The 16119-nt window shown below is 34.3% G+C and overlaps 1 protein-coding gene across 1 annotated transcript; it reads left to right on the top strand.

Annotated features, from left to right (window-relative positions):
* The first annotated feature begins 2459 nt into the window (after nt 1-2459).
* LOC114397005 (protein MAIN-LIKE 2-like) lies at nt 2460-3492 on the top strand. Its single transcript, XM_028359149.1, has 2 exons — nt 2460-2804; nt 2890-3492. Exons 1-2 carry the CDS (start codon nt 2460-2462, stop codon nt 3490-3492), a joined length of 948 nt encoding a protein of 315 aa, XP_028214950.1.
* Nucleotides 3493-16119: the final 12627 nt, after the last annotated feature.

Below are 16119 nucleotides of genomic sequence, written 5' to 3'. Positions count from 1 at the left end.
AAATTTCTTCCGTGAGGCAAAGCTTCTTCTTCCTCCTTCGATTTCTTCTTCTTCTTCCGCGACCCAAAGGTTCTTCACCTTCGAGTTCTTCTTCTTCCACGACTAGAGCTCCACGCATCCAACAGTCTTCTCCCCGCGTCCAGGTCTTCTTCTCCGCGCGCGTCGTCCTCCATTGCCGGCATTTGAAGCTTTGAAGCATTCGTGTTACGCCCTATAGGTTAGTGTTCTAACCTCATTTTTCTCCTTTAATCGCTTTTGATGGCCATAGGGTAGAAGACATGTTTGGTCTGGTTTGCTTTTTCATGGTTTTGGTTGCGCGAGGTTGAAGACGAGCTTTCTTCCGCGGAAGGTTCGTTTCTTCCGCGCGTGTCTGGGTGCCGTTGGAGGTCGGGCGGAAGATCGTTTCTTCCACGGACTCCAGCGGAAGATGGCAGAAATGGAACTTCCGTGGGATCCCGCGAAAGAACCATCTTCCGCGAGAAGGAAATGTCACAGACTAGATACCCGCGGAAGAAGCTTCTTCCGTGTGTGTCAAAGACGTTCCATTAGCTTCTCGCGGAAGATGGTTCTTCCGCGGACTCTCGCGGAAGAGCCATATCTGCCATCTTTCGCTGGAGTCCGCGGAAGAAAGGTCCACCGTGGGAGTGTTTTTCGTTCCTGCGGAAGAACCTTCTTCCGCGAGTACCTGTTTTATAGAATTTTGGATTTTTTTTAAAATTATTCTAGAACCATGTTTTGTTCATATTATTATTTAGTTTGTGTTATTTATATATGCATTTGTATGTGTAAATTGATATTATATTTGGTGTGATTTATATATGCATCTATATGTGTGATTTGATACAATTTGGTGTGATTTGAGTTGGATGATTAATGAAGCTAAGTTGTGGGCAGTGTCATAGAAACAACTTTTAGTTGCTTTTGATACATGTTGATATGAAAATTTGATCAAACATGAATCATGGATGTGAAGTTAAACATGCACTGAGTTATGTTGATCAAACATGAATCATCGAAGTTGAATTATTGTTACCGGCTTAAGATGGAGTAGTGATTCTTTAAAAATAAGAACTAGAGAAAGCGGTAGTGTGCTTTTAAAATTTAAAGAGAATGACAACTATATTGGTTGGCACGAGTGTCTTATAGACAATGAGCGCGGGTCAACCAATGTTAAAACATGTCTAAAACAAAATTTGCATGATCCATAAAAATTAGCTAGCACACCACACCACATAAAAACATAAATTCCAACCAACTTGACTAGCTTGTACTTGTAAGAATATAAAATAGCTTTAAATAGTATAAAAGATACTCCAAAAAAACACATCTTCTAATTATCCTTTTCTTTGGTACATGGCAGCATGGAGTTCTGAATCTAATACCTACCAGGCTACCACAAGTGGCTCAAACTCCCCATCAATCCAATCCTACTAAAAGTATTTAAAAAATGTAATAATTTACCCTCTCCAACCATGTTTTATATACTACAATCATAGATTGTGCAAGAATCATCACTTATATTTGCTTGACACCATATATGTGGAAAAAAAATTCTCTTAAATTATATAAATGAAATTATGTAATCCAAAACTAATTCATAAAAGAACCACCAAGCACTATTTCACCAAAATCATGAAAAGTTGCAACATCCCACTTAAGTAAAGTTCACTCGAGAATTATAGAAAATTTATGCCCACATACAATGGTGTTTTCAGAAAGGAGAAATGCCAAAACTTCAATCAATCAAACTTATCATCGTGACTGCTCCGACTAGGTATTCTGAATTGCTCCGATTGCCACTTATTAGTCAGCAAATTGTATGGCTAAAAGTTAGAAAAGTAATCCATAGACTATGATTACATGCTATTGCTAGCTAGTGAGAGAAATAATTACTCATTCTGAAATTACCACCTATGACTATGTTCTAAACACTAATTCACCTAATTGATATATTCAACCAACTGCTGTGAGAAATTACCACCTATGACTATGTTCTAAACACACTGATACGTCATTTCAATAAGGACAGTGAATCCCTTCTTTCCTCACATTCCTCTCTCTATATACTCTATCTTAATTAATGCTGGCGGAACCTGGAATCTTCAAAGCGGGAATCTTAATTAAGCAATTGACATTTTGAAATATGGAATCTTAGTTAATGCTGATTAAACCTAATTGATATAGTATTCAAGCAACCGCTGTGAGAAACTACCACCTAGGACTATTTAATTAGAAATTATATTTGGTGTGATTTATATATGCATTTGTTATATATGCATTTTTATGTCAATTATTTGGAGAAATTATGTTGAACTAAATATATAATCTGTGGATTTGGATAAATTATGTGAATTTGGATAAATTATGAGGATTAGTTAGGATTCGAAAGCTTTGTTACACAAATTATTTGAGTGTTTAATTTGATGAATAAAAGTAAATGTTCTTCATGATTTCAGATCATGGTTAGAACACGAGGTCTACGTCGTGTGGTAGGCACAGGTAGAGGCAGAGACCTTAGTCAGGATGTGGCTGAGGATGTTCCTCGCCGTCGTAGGCCCACTGCCTCAGCACGTAGGCAACGGGTTACCCAGAGAGTCGAGGATGTTCCTCAGTTGGCTGAGGATGTGCCTGATGCGTCTAATGGTAGCCCAGAGAGGACAGGAGCCGCCGATGGTGCTGAGTCTGATCGAGTGGCTAGTGATGGGACAACTGCTGATGATGAGGGGTTCCCTGGTGGGCCACGCGATCCATCTGTTTTGATCGGATTTGCTGATCATGTGGCACACAACATATGGAGTGGACAGGTACGTACTTATTTTATTCCAGTAATTAGAAAGTAGTTTCTTTTATTTTGAAATACACAAATTTATAAACTGTTATTCAATTTAGGAGCGACCCGATCTCAAGTTGGTCTCCCACGGTAGGAAAGTAGATAAATTTGGGAGACCGGCTGCTGAGATCAAAGGTATGATTGCGGCCACCGGATTGGATCCATTGATCAGGTGTTCTGTGATCACCACTGATCCTGGACTCATATCCGCCTTTGTTGAGAGGTGGCATAGGGAGACGAGCAGCTTCCACCTCTCAGTAGGGGAGGTGACGATCACTCTAGACGATGTTTCGTTGCTCCTGCACATCCTGATTACTGGCGCACTGCATTCATTCGAGCCGCTGGCTACATCTGACGCAGTGGCGCTGTTGACTGAGCTACTTGAGGTCACCCCAGACGAGGCTACAACTGAGACACGTCAGGCAGGTGGGCCTCATGTTCGGTTGTCCTGGCTTCGGGACATGTACCAGAGTAGGTGCCGGGCCAGGCAGTGGGTTGCTGCAGCTCAGGCGTACCTACTTCATTTGGTTGGTTGCACTCTTTTCGCTAACAAGAGTGCAACCCATGTCCATGTTGCACCTGCAGGCATTCAGAGACCTGGCACAGGCAGGGACATTCTCTTGGGGAGCGGCCGCTTTGGTACACTTGTACGATCAGCTTAACGAGGCGTCGCAGGCCCCTACACGGCAGATGGCTAGTTACATTTCACTACTTCAGGTGACTATTGCTGCTTGTAATTTAAATTAAAGTAAAATTCAATCCATGTTTGATTGCTGATGTTGACTTTGTGTTTGTAGTGCTGGATTTACGAGCACTTTCCATCAGTCCACAGGTCTGTTGTTGACGATGGTTATGCTGAGGCTAGCCCACGTGCCTGTAGATGGCTTACGGGTAAGGCCCAGATGACCGGGATTAAGGGAGCCCCTTACAGAGCACGTATTGATGCCCTGACAGTCACTGACGTCTGTTGGATGCTGTATGCTGAGCATCGGGGAGTTTGGGGCTATGACTTGATCTCCTCGTACATGGGGCAAGTCAGATGGGGTTCGATCATCGTCTACCTTCGACTAGAGAGGGTGGTTCTGTAGATGGGGTACATTCAGACATGTAGCGCCTAATATAGACGACCGGTGGGTACAGTTTTCAGATCATGTAGCGCCTACAGGGGAGCTCTTGTAGTTCCTGGATAGGTGGCCCCAGACTACATGGAGTGGTTTTTTCAGATTTCACACCCCTTTGTGACGCCGACGGAGGACACTGTTGAGCCCAGACCTGCGCCTCCCCTTCCCACTCATGATGATGACTTCGTGGAGCCACCTGTCGCCGAGGTTCCAGTCGCGTCAGATCCCCCTGCGCATTCTGTGGTAAGTTGTGTACTTTTTCTTAACTTTATTATTTTTTATAAATTCATACTCACTTGTTATTTTCACTGAGACAGGTTGATTGCACAACGTGTGTCAGGATGGAAAGGATTGCTGAGCATTTGGAGCGCGTCATCAACCTTAGGATGGTGACTGCATGGACTGACTTATATGATATCATGGATGTTTGCCTGAGGATAGCTAAAGATGACGACCCAGATGACAGTCTTAGGCCGCGACAGAGACCCCGCATAGATTAGGATTTATCTTTTTTTATTGTTTATGTAGTTAAATTTTAGTATTTGTTTTTGTATTTGTTAAAACACATTGACTTAGATAATGTCTATATTTCTTTATGTATTTAAATTATGTTTTTACTTAAATTATGTCTTTATGTATGTTTTTACTTAAATATAATGTCTCTATTTCTTTATGAAGTTAGACATATTAAAAAATAAGTTAGAAATTTTAAAAAAATAAGTTACAAATTTTAATTGATTTAAACAAGTAACTTAGAAATTTTAATTGAATGTAATTAATTGGACAAAATAAGTTAAAAATTTTAAGTTATACTGAAAATTATTATATAATTTAAACAACAATAAGTTAGAAATTTCAAATAAAGAAGTTACAAATTTAAAATAAATAAGTTAGAAATTTAAAATAATAAGTTAGAAATTGATTAAAACAAATAAGTTATAAATTTTAATTGATTGAAACAAATAAGTTTCAAATTTTAATTGATTGAAACAAATAAGTTATAAATTTTAATTGAATGTAATTAATTGGACAAAATAAATTATAAATTTTAATTTTTACTTACAATTATTATATAATTTAATCAACAACAAGTTACAAATTTCAAAAAAATAAGTTAGAAATTTAAAAAAATAAGTTAGACATTTAAAAAAATAAGTTAGAAATTGAAAAAAAATAAGTTAGAAATTTTTTAAAAAATGAGTTAGAAATTTAAAAAAAAATAAGCTGGAAATTTTTTAAAAAATAAGTTAGTCATTGAAACAAATAAGTTACAAATTTTAATTTTTACTTAAAATTATTATATAATTTAATCAACAACAAGTTACAAATTTCAAAAAAATAAGTTAGAAATTTAAAAAAATAAGTTAGACATTTAAAAAAATAAGTTAGAAATTTTTTAAAAAATGAGTTAGAAATTTTAAAAAAAACTAAGCTAGAAACTTTAAAAAAAATAAGTTAGTCATTGAAACAAATAAGTTATATATTTTAATTTTTACTTAAAATTATTATATAATTTAATCAACAACAAGTTACAAATTTCAAAAAAATAAGTTAGAAATTTAAAAAAATAAGTTAGACATTTAAAAAAATAAGTTAGAAATTTTAAAAAATAAGTTAGAAATTTTTAAAAAAATGAGTTAGAAATTTTAAAAAATAAGTTAGACATTTTAAAAAATAAGTTAGAAATTTAAAAAAATAAGTTAGAAATTTTTAAAAAACTGAGTTAGAAATTTTTAAAAAAACTAAGCTAGAAACTTTTAAAAAATAAGTTAGTCATTGAAACAAATAAGTTACAAATTTTAACTTTTGCTTAAAATTATTATATAATTTAATCAAAAACAAGTTACAAATTTCAAAAAAATAAGTTAGAAATTTTAAAAAATAAGTTAGACATTTAAAAAATAAGTTAGAAATTTTAAAAAATAAGTTAGAAATTTTAAAAAAAATGAGTTAGAAATTTAAAAAAAAAAACTAAGTTTGAAACTTTAAAAAAATAAGTTAGTCATTGAAACAAATAAGTTACAAATTTTAATTTTTACTTAAAATTATTATATAATTTAATCAAAAACAAGTTACAAATTTCAAAAAAATAAGTTAGAAATTTAAAAAAATAAGCTAGAAATTTTTAAAAAAGTAAGTTAGTCATTTAAAAAAATAAGTTAGAAATTTAAAAAAATAAGTTAGAAATTTTTAAAAAATGAGTTAGAAATTTTAAAATAGAAGCTAGAAATTTTTAAAAAAATAAGTTAGTCATTGAAACAAATAAGTTACAAATTTTAATTGAATGAAACAAATAAGTTACAAATTTAAATTGATTGAAATAAATAAGTTACAAATTTTAATTAAATGTAATTGATTGGACAAAATAAGTTACAAACTTGAATTTGCACGAACGGGTCACAAACATTTATTCCTTATAAATTTTTTTGCTAAAAGTTGATAATAAAACTTTTATTCCTTTTTGATACATACTACACATTACAAATGGGTCAAAAACATAACAAATTGACACACTAAGACATATTACATCGACTAGAACATCATGGACACAAATTTAATTTGCACGAAACAACCTAACATTTAACTAGCATTCAATCACGTAAGGACGTAACCACATCGTCCTCATTTACCATAACCACTTTACTAAAGAGAGCCAAAATTTCTATTGGCACAAATTGTTTCCAGTAATTAGACTCTACCAGCACCTTCATCGCGTCGTCGTCACATTTCAGCTCAACAATTTTAAATTCTAAAATTTTCTCAGAATACTCCAAATGACTAGGTTGTCGATAAAACAAACGCCTTACAACTTGGGATTCGTGAATCCCATGAGGAGGATTCCCTTTAGGTGCTACTTGCTTGATCAAATCCTTCAGTTGATCTAAGCTACATCCTTTTGGAATATCAATTTTTTTGGATTTATTCTAGTGAACGCGTAACCCACAAAGTTATTTTGGCGTGGCATGTTCCACCTTCCGTTGTAATACAAAATCGCATCATGTGTAGGGATGCTGAGGCGTTCAAGTAAGTTTAAAATTGCATCTGTTGTTCTACCAACGGTACATAACAACTCAATCGGTCCAACAAATGAAAATTGATCATTATACATTAACATGATGTTCACATCCATGTCATTTTTCAATTGCATACTTTCAAAGTAAATGTTGTTACCTGTATCTTCCACTGGTCGCCGGTAATGAATTTCATCCACAACTTCATTGTTGTTTAGCCGAAGACTGTTGTGTATTCTGCTTTTGAGAGTTGAAAAATCGCATAGGTTTGGTACTCGCATGGGCATTGGACTAGAACTTTGAAAATAAACCCTACACTCGTTGTGAATGACGGTTCCATTTCGAAAAATGAATGCCAACCTTGAGTTCACGATCGCCTGGGACGAAGTCTCTCCTAAGAATGCCATTGTTTATCGAAAATTAATTTGACAAACTCTGAATACTAGTTGCTGTTGAGTACCATGGACATCCCCATCTATCATTTATATAAATGGCCCAGCCAGGCACATGGCTTCCCTTTTACTAGACCCGTGACTATTTTACATTGTGAAGTGTAAAACTAAAGCAACCTCCTGTCACGTCGTTCACTGTCGGGTCACGTCAGTCATTGTCGTTTGAAAAAAATGTTGGTTTCGGGCCATGTAAACTTGCCTAAGTACCCTTGTTCGGGGTTTTCTTTAAATTATTTGGGAAAGCCGTGAGACTCTCCAAAGGTGGTCTGTCTCATGCTTGCACGTCAACGAATCCAAAAAAAATAACAGGAGACACTGGTTCATTCGAACAGGGCCTCCAACGGAAGGCCCAAAACTCAAAAAAGTTAGTTTCGGGTCATGTAAACTTGCCTAAGTACCCCTGTTCGGGGTTTTTTTTTAAAATTATTTGGGAAAGCCGTGAGACTCTCCAAAGGTGGCCTGTCTCATGTTTGCACATCAACGAATCCAAAAAAAATAACAGGAGACACCGGTCATTCGAACAGGGCTTGCAACGGAAGGCCCAAAACTCAAAAAAGTTAGTTTCGGGCCATGTAAACTTGCCTAAGTACCCCTGTTCGGGGTTTTTTTAAAATTATCTGGGAAAGCCGTGAGACTCTCCAAAGGTGGCCTGTCTCATGTTTGCACGTTAATGAATCCAAAAAAATAACAGGAGATACCGGTTCATTCGAACAGGGCCTGCAACGGAAGGTCCAAAACTCAAAAAAGTTAGTTTCGGGCCATGTAAACTTGCCTAAGTACCATGTTCGGGTTTTTTTTTTAAAATTATCTGGGAAAGCCGTGAGACTCTCCAAAGGTTGGCTGTCTCAGGTTTGCACGTCAACGAATCCAAAAAAAATAACAGGAGACACCGGTTCATTTGAACAGGGCCTGCAACGAAAGGCCCAAAACTCAAAAAAGTTAGTTTCGGGCCATGTAAACTTGCCTAAGTACCCCTGTTCGGGGTTTTTTTAAAATTATCTGGGAAAGCTGTGAGACTCTCGAAAGGTGGCCAATCTCATGTTTGCACGTCAAAGAATCCAAAAAAAATAACAAGAGACACCGGTTCATTCGAACAGGGCCTGCAACGGAAGGCCCAAAACTCAAAAAAGTTAGTTTCAGGCCATGTAAACTTGCCTAAGTACCCCTGTTTGGGGTTTTTTTTAAAATTATCTGGGAAAGCCGTGAGACTCTCCAAAGGTGGCATGTCCCATGTTTGCACGTCAGCGAATCCAAAATAAATAACAGGAGACATCGGTTCATTCGAACAGGGTCTGCAACGGAAGGCCCAAAACTCAAAAAAGTTAGTTTCGGGCCAACATTTCCTCTTGAGGGACGACACGTGACCTGCAACTCTGGCCCTTATCTGGCATGTCCATCCTTCTTGGCGCGACATTTAATTCGTTGTCAGAAATAACTGAAGGACACCTCGCTTGTTTCTCTTTTGGCCGCCACCGGTCTTATCATCGTCGAAGGCGCCCTTGCGCTTGCCAGCAGAACCTTTTCTGGCGACCTCCTTGCCTTTTCCTTACGCCTTGTTCGTCATTTCTACAGAGAATGCTATGAGACCAACGCCAATTGCATGCTCAGAATTAGAGAAATGGAGAGAGGAAGAAGTGCGTGACTAGAGTGTGTGTAACTGTGAAGAACGACGAGTCCAAAATGAATTTTACTGTAAATAATTTGAGGAAAAAAGTGACCAACACATATCATGCGGTGCATACAAGAATCGGCCATTGGTCAACTTGTCAGAGGAAAAAATCATTTAACTAGTACCAAATAATCTTAAAATTAACAAAATAATTTAACTAATTAACCCACGGAAGAACCTTCTTCCGTTGACTTTGGCAGAAGAAGTTCTTCCGCGTAGTTCCACGAAAGATGGTTCTTCCGCAGTTCTTCTTCCGTTGACACTCGCGGAAGAAATGTTCCGCGGGCATCCACTAGCAAATCCCTTACAATACTGAAGGGCATTTTTGCCATTTTGGAAATTTGCTGGGTGTACTAGCAATGCTGCTGGGTGCCCCTAGCAAATCCCTTACAGAAGACTTATTGGGCCTCATTGAAATATGGAGTGTGGCCCGGTGCGTATTGGACCCTTCGGGTTAAATTCACAAACAATGTACTGATCTTAAGTTAAATGATAAATTTTTATCAATTCAATAAGTGAATCATGAAGTATTTTATAAAAAAAATAGTACATTTTTAGAGAATTAAAAAAATTTATAAATGATATATTAAGAGTAATATATATATATATATATATATATATAATATGACAATATAAATAATATTTATATTTTTATTCAATCATAAATTATTATATATGATAAATTTTAATAATAATTATGGTAAATGTTATAAAAAAAATATGTATACTTTAAATACTCTATAAAAAACGGTCAATATATTCAAAATATCATATAAAAAATAGTAGTACAATTTTATATTAATATATAATTATTTAATACCTATCCAACATAAATAAAAACTAATATAATATTTTCAAATATATATTAATGATATTTTAACTGTATTATTATTATTTAGTGTTTATAAAATGTGGCAAAACAATCAACATAAACATATATTAATCATCCATCTTTTAAGTATATTATTATTATTTACTGTTTGTAAAATGTGGCAAAACAATCAACATAAACATATAAATAGATAAAAGTTACATTTTATTAATTAGCAAGAAATATAAATACCAAGTCTTCAATTTTTTTTTTGCTTGGACACGTGTTCTGCACTTCCAAACGTTTAATGTACTACTTGACGTGTAACAGTGGGAAACATTGATCACTTACTTTTTTTTTTCAATTAGAAAAAACTGAAAATAAAAAAAAACCAAAAAAAATACACGTGTCATCAAACCAAAAAGGGTAGAAATGTAATTTAGAAGGCCTATTCTTTTACATTTTTGACCTCACTTTATCTGTTGACACGTGTCAATTTTTTTGATTTTATGATATTTTTGGTTTAAAATGAAAAATTTGAATAAGAGAAAGCTCACATAGGCTTGCTTGCTTATTGTGCACTATAATGTAATGGTTTTGTCACTATTAAATTGAAGGAAGTATTAGAAGGTTGTAGAGAGAAAGAGAGGGGCATGGCGGCGCTTGTGGTGCATGTGGTATGTTGATCTTCTTACCTTTATCTACCAAAAAAAGGAGAAGTGCAGATCACGTGCGTGTGGTAGTACTGGAAGTGCAGATTTTGAATTGAGAGAGAAGAAAATAAAAAACTTTCTCTAAGCTAGGAAAAATAAAAAAGCTCTCTCTTTCTGTCCCATCTAATATAGAAAAAATGAAAAAAATGATAGTCTGTGCAAGTTATCCCCATTAGAGACTCTCTAAGCTAGGAAAAAAAAAACTCTCTCTTTGTCTCCCATCTAAGATAAAAAAAATGAAAAAAAAATGGTAGCCTGTGCAACTTATCTCCATTAGAGACTACAAGACAAGATAGGACATGATGGTAATCATTCTTCTCTCCCTCAACCCTAAGCTTTCATTTTTTTCTTTTCATCATCTCTCTTGGTTGGTGTTGTATTTTGGGTTTTTGTTAGGGTTTCATGGTTTAAATCAATGTAAATGAGTAATTTTAATGTGTTTTTATTTGGGTTTTGTTTCGTTGTCGCTTTTTGAGTTTAAGGTCTCTACCATGTTCGCTGTTGCTCTTTGAGTTTATGATTTTCATTTCATTCTTTACAACATCACCACCGAAGAGTCCAGTAGAAACAATATTATTCTACTACCCGTTTCTTTTTTCCTTAATCATTTGCATCAAGAGATACAAAGGCTTTTTCTACAACATCAACCCCAAAGAGTCCAGTATTGGCCTCTGAAACGATATTCTTCTGCTACCCAATTCATTTTTCCTTAATTATTTTCTTGGTTTTATTCTTTTTCAGTGGAAGGGCTTCTCCATCGAGAGATACAAAGGTATTCTTTACACATCAACATCATAACGTCCAGTAGAAATGGTATTATTCCACTTTGTTTGAAATTACATTTTTTATCTCACTTTATTTGTTGACACGTGTCAACTTTTTTGGTTTTATGGTCTTTAGGTTGCAGAGAGAAAGAGAGGGGCATGGCGACGCTTGCCGTGCCTGTGGTATGTTGATCTTCTTACCTTTATCTACCAAAACAAGGAGAAGTGGAGATCACGTGTGGTGTAGGACTAGAAATGCAGATTTTGACTTGAGAGAGAAGAAAATGAAAACTTTCTCTAAGCTAGGAAAAATAAAAAAGCTCTCTCTTTCTGTTCCATCTAAGATAGAAAAAATGAAAAAAATAATGATAACATGTGCAAGTTATCCCCATTAGAGACTCTCTAAGCTAGGAAAAATAAAAAAACTCTTTCTTTCTCTCCCATCTAAGATAGAAAAAAAAATGGTGGCCTGTGCAACTTATCTCCATTAGAGACTACAAGACAAAATAGGACATGATGGTAATCATTCTTCTTTCCCTCAACCCTAAGCTTTCATTTTCTCTTTTCATCATCTCTCTTGGTTGGTGTTGTATTTTGGGTTTCTGTTAGGATTTCATGGATTAAATCTTTGTAAATGAGTAATTTTAATGGGTTTTTGTTTTGGTTTTGTTTCGCTGTTGCTTTTTGAGTTTAAGGTCTCTACAATGTTCGCTATTGCTCTTTGAGTTTATGATTTTCAGTGTATTCTTTACAACATCACTACTGAAGAGTCCAGTAGAAACGGTAGTATTATTCTGCTACCCATTTCTTTTTTCCTTAATCATTTGCATCGAGAGATACAAAGGCTTTTTCTACAACATCAACCCCAAAAAGTCCAGTATTGGCCTCTGAAACGGTATTCTTTTGCTACCCAATTCTTCTTTCCTTAATTATTTTCTTGGTTTTGTTCTTTTTCAGTGAAAGCACTTCTCCATCGAGAGATACAAAGGTATTCTTTACACATCAACATCGTAACGTCGAGTAGAAACAATATTATTCTGCTTCCTAAGACATAGGAGGGAGAGAAGAGAATATAGACGACCGGGAAAGTAAGCTAGTTCTAACTTGATAGCAAAACAACATAAAATTGAATATGAACTGGGATTGAGTATCGATTCATGGGTGACAGTGATGTTTTGCTTCTTTAAAAAACAATGTGTCTAAAACATTCAATATTTACCGTGAATGGATTAATAGAGCCAATTATGTGTTCAATTTTTTGAAGGATATTTTTTTCGAATCCACTTGGCTGTAGAAAATTGGTTTGTCTCTTCCTATTTCTATCATTCTTCCATTTTTGAATGAGTCAACCCGTGCGTACCTCCCTAATGGGCTGAGAAATATGTTATTGCAACAATTGAAAACTTGATTACCCTTCCTCTATTGTCATGCTGCTATTAAGTGTTTATTTTTTGCTCTTGACTTTGTTGCAGTGCCTGTTGTTTAATCTTTTTTACCCTCTTGGCTAACAACTTAATTGTGCTTGTTGTTGTGATGTTATGATTTAGATTTGTTTCTTATTTTTCAATTTTTTCAACCATTTTTTAAAAAATGCATTATTATCCATATTTCTTCCAATTTACTTCTCCTGTTCTAGATCTTTTGTAATAATTGGTGATATATTTTTTGTTACATTTTTAAATAGAAAGATGGCTCGCATTCCAGACCAGATAAAAGATATAAATGGATCGAAAGAAACCCTAAAACTTGTTGTAAAATAACTGATCTTTGGTTTGTTGGAACATGGGACAAGTCTGAGCAAGCAGAGATGGTTATAGAAGATTCCAATGTATCATAATTATTTTACATTTTTTTTAGTTTTGTTTAATAAATTATTTTTTCACTAACCATTTGTTACATGCTTTGCCATAAGCAAGGTGACCAAATTCATGCGGTTTGTAAGCGAGATCAACTCAAGTCTTGGAACCCAATTTTGAAAGAGAATTGTACTTATATGATGCACAATTTTAAAGTGGTCAAGAATGATGGTCAATACAGAATTTGTGCACACCTGTATAAATTGATCTTTATTGGAGTGACTGTTATTAGAGAAACTTTGGTTAATGTGGCTTTAAAAACACATAGTTTTATGAGCGCGGTTTGTTGGTTGGTGAGTGCAGCTATTCTTTAGCCCCTCATTTTTAAATCTTTGTTGCAAACATAAAAGCCATCTTTTTATAACATGTTTTTATTTTTATGGTTGATTAGACATTATTGATAGTTGATGAGGTGGTCTTCCAATAGATTTCATTAAAGAATATGAGGGTTGTTTTAAACTAAAGGACTTAGGTTATATCATTTACTTTATTCCTACATTTGAAATTGTGGTTTCTATATGCTACACTCCACTGACAATGTATGTATGTTTCCAAACTGCATAATATATGGTTGAGTGATATGTTTTTATGAGTAATTTAAATTTATGTTCATCTTGGATTATCTAATTTTTCTCTTAATGTCATTTGTTTATAATAGTGAACAATTGGTGTCCTGCACTCTCTGGGAAGATTATTGCCTGCAATTCTTAGAGTACTTAAATGAGTGTAATAGTGAAGGACCAATAATTATTCTGTTGACCCATGCTAGAAATAAAGAATCACAAGGTATTGTGTGTTATGTGCAATTATTACATTATTCTGTTGTTTAAATGTCATCTTATGCTCCTCTGTTTCCATTTGTAGGGTCGTACCCAACAACAATAAGTAACTCATTAAAAGCTTCAAAATTACTTATAAACCAACCAATGTCCGAAATTGAAGAATTCAAACAAAGGTTTTTAGTTTTATGGTTGGGTTGGTTTGATTATGTTTGTTTTTGCCTTTAATATGAATTCTTATTTTGTAGACTTACCGAATTAAAAATCGAGGTCCACCCAATTTTCATGTCTTGTAGTCAAGCAAGTTCACACCTTTCTAGTTCTAGCCAATTTTCAGCAAAGGATAATTTTTTTTACAAGGCTGAGGCAAAGAGTCTTTCTGAGATAAACAAAATCTCAAAGGTACTGGTATTATTTATGTTTTGCATTATTTTGTCAAAAAAAAAAGTCTTGCTTATCAATCCAATTACTCTTTTCTTTTGTTCAGTGTTTGTGTAACCATGGGTACCATTGGTAGAATTGTTATCGAAAATCATTCATGGTGTTATGCAGCTTGCATCTAGTGTAACAAGAAAACTAATATAGACAATACTCCTTTCACATGTGCATGCGGATGCGACAAATATAATCAACAAGCTATGTTGAGGTGATTGATAGGCTTTTTTTACTTTAAATTGCTTTTATGTGCATGTTAATCTTTATCTATTCTTTCTGTTGTCAGGTATAGGCTTGAGGTCATGGTTTACCACAAGGAAGAATGCACAAATTTTTTGCTCTGGGACCGTGAATGCGCAAACCTAATTGGTCAATCAGATGACGAAGTTAATAGGTTAAAGATAGCAGTAAGTTACTTCATAATGGAAGCTATAAACTGAATTTTGTTTTTTTCAAATTTTTTTGTCATGATGGATAAATTTAACTATTAACCTATCTTATATGGTCTATGAAAGGATGGTGATGTTGATTTGAATGTTTATCTTGAAGCACTAGATAAAATCCTGGGTTATACACTTGCATTTAAAGTCAAGGTTCAGTCAAAGTTCAGGAATTTTGTAGTTTTAAAATACTCATTTAACTCAGATTTGATAAACACCACAATAGACTTATTACCAGATATTGAGGTACTGTTTTGTAGAAATTTTTACTGTGTAAATTCAAGCTATAATTTATAACATGTTTGATCAATATTTTAATACTCATTGCCATACATAAATATTAATAGTTATATTCATTTAATCTTTTTTGTTCCCAATATGTTTCTGTACATGATGTAGGCACCTTACAAGGTTCATTTTCCACTCTCTGATACTAATGATCCTCTCCAATATGAGACTGTAAGTACAAATTTTAATCTTTCAATTTTGCATTCATAATTGTGGAAACTATCACATTCTTAAATTGCACTAATGTTAACTTTGAATAAAACAAAAAAATTACTTCATCTTTTACATAGTAATCACTATCTGCAACAACAGATCATGATCCACTTCTCGAAGTTCCCCTTACACCAACAAAGCAACAGACACCTCAGGTATTACGAGGAAGCATTGAGTTTATAGATTTCACCTGCTCAATTTTCATCTAACAAATTAGCAAAACATGTTAAAATTGAGTAAATGTGGTTACTTGCAAAATATATAAACACTCTCTAAGAAGCCTGCTTTTGTGTAGGATGCGTAACTAGGGTTCATGAAAACTTACCGTATTTTGTCTTATGAATGTAGGATATATGAATTATAACATATTCTAAATATGAATTACTACATGACTGTTATGCATTTTAAATTGTACTTGCACCTTAATTAATTGTTGGCAAGAAAATATATTTTACACTCTTAACCATGATATTTTGCAAATTAAATCGTATTTGTGGGTCCTATTTTTCTCGTGACAAGGCTCCTGTCGGATGATAAGTTTGTAATGTCATTTATAGAGCTTAATAGAGATGTATTGATAGTGTGTGAACCTTTGTATTATCAATTAGTAAAATAATTGTTACTTCACATTGTGCATGCGACAAATATAATCAACAAATTGTGTTGGGGTGATTGATAGGCTTTTTTTACTTCACATTGTTTCTATGTGCATCTTAATTTTTATCTATTCTTTCCGT

The sequence above is a fragment of the Glycine soja genome, chromosome 18 (assembly GCF_004193775.1).
Source record: "Glycine soja cultivar W05 chromosome 18, ASM419377v2, whole genome shotgun sequence".
Lineage (NCBI taxonomy): Eukaryota > Viridiplantae > Streptophyta > Magnoliopsida > Fabales > Fabaceae > Glycine > Glycine soja.
Note: the sequence above shows the minus strand (reverse complement) of the source record. Positions and strands in the feature narration are given on the sequence as shown.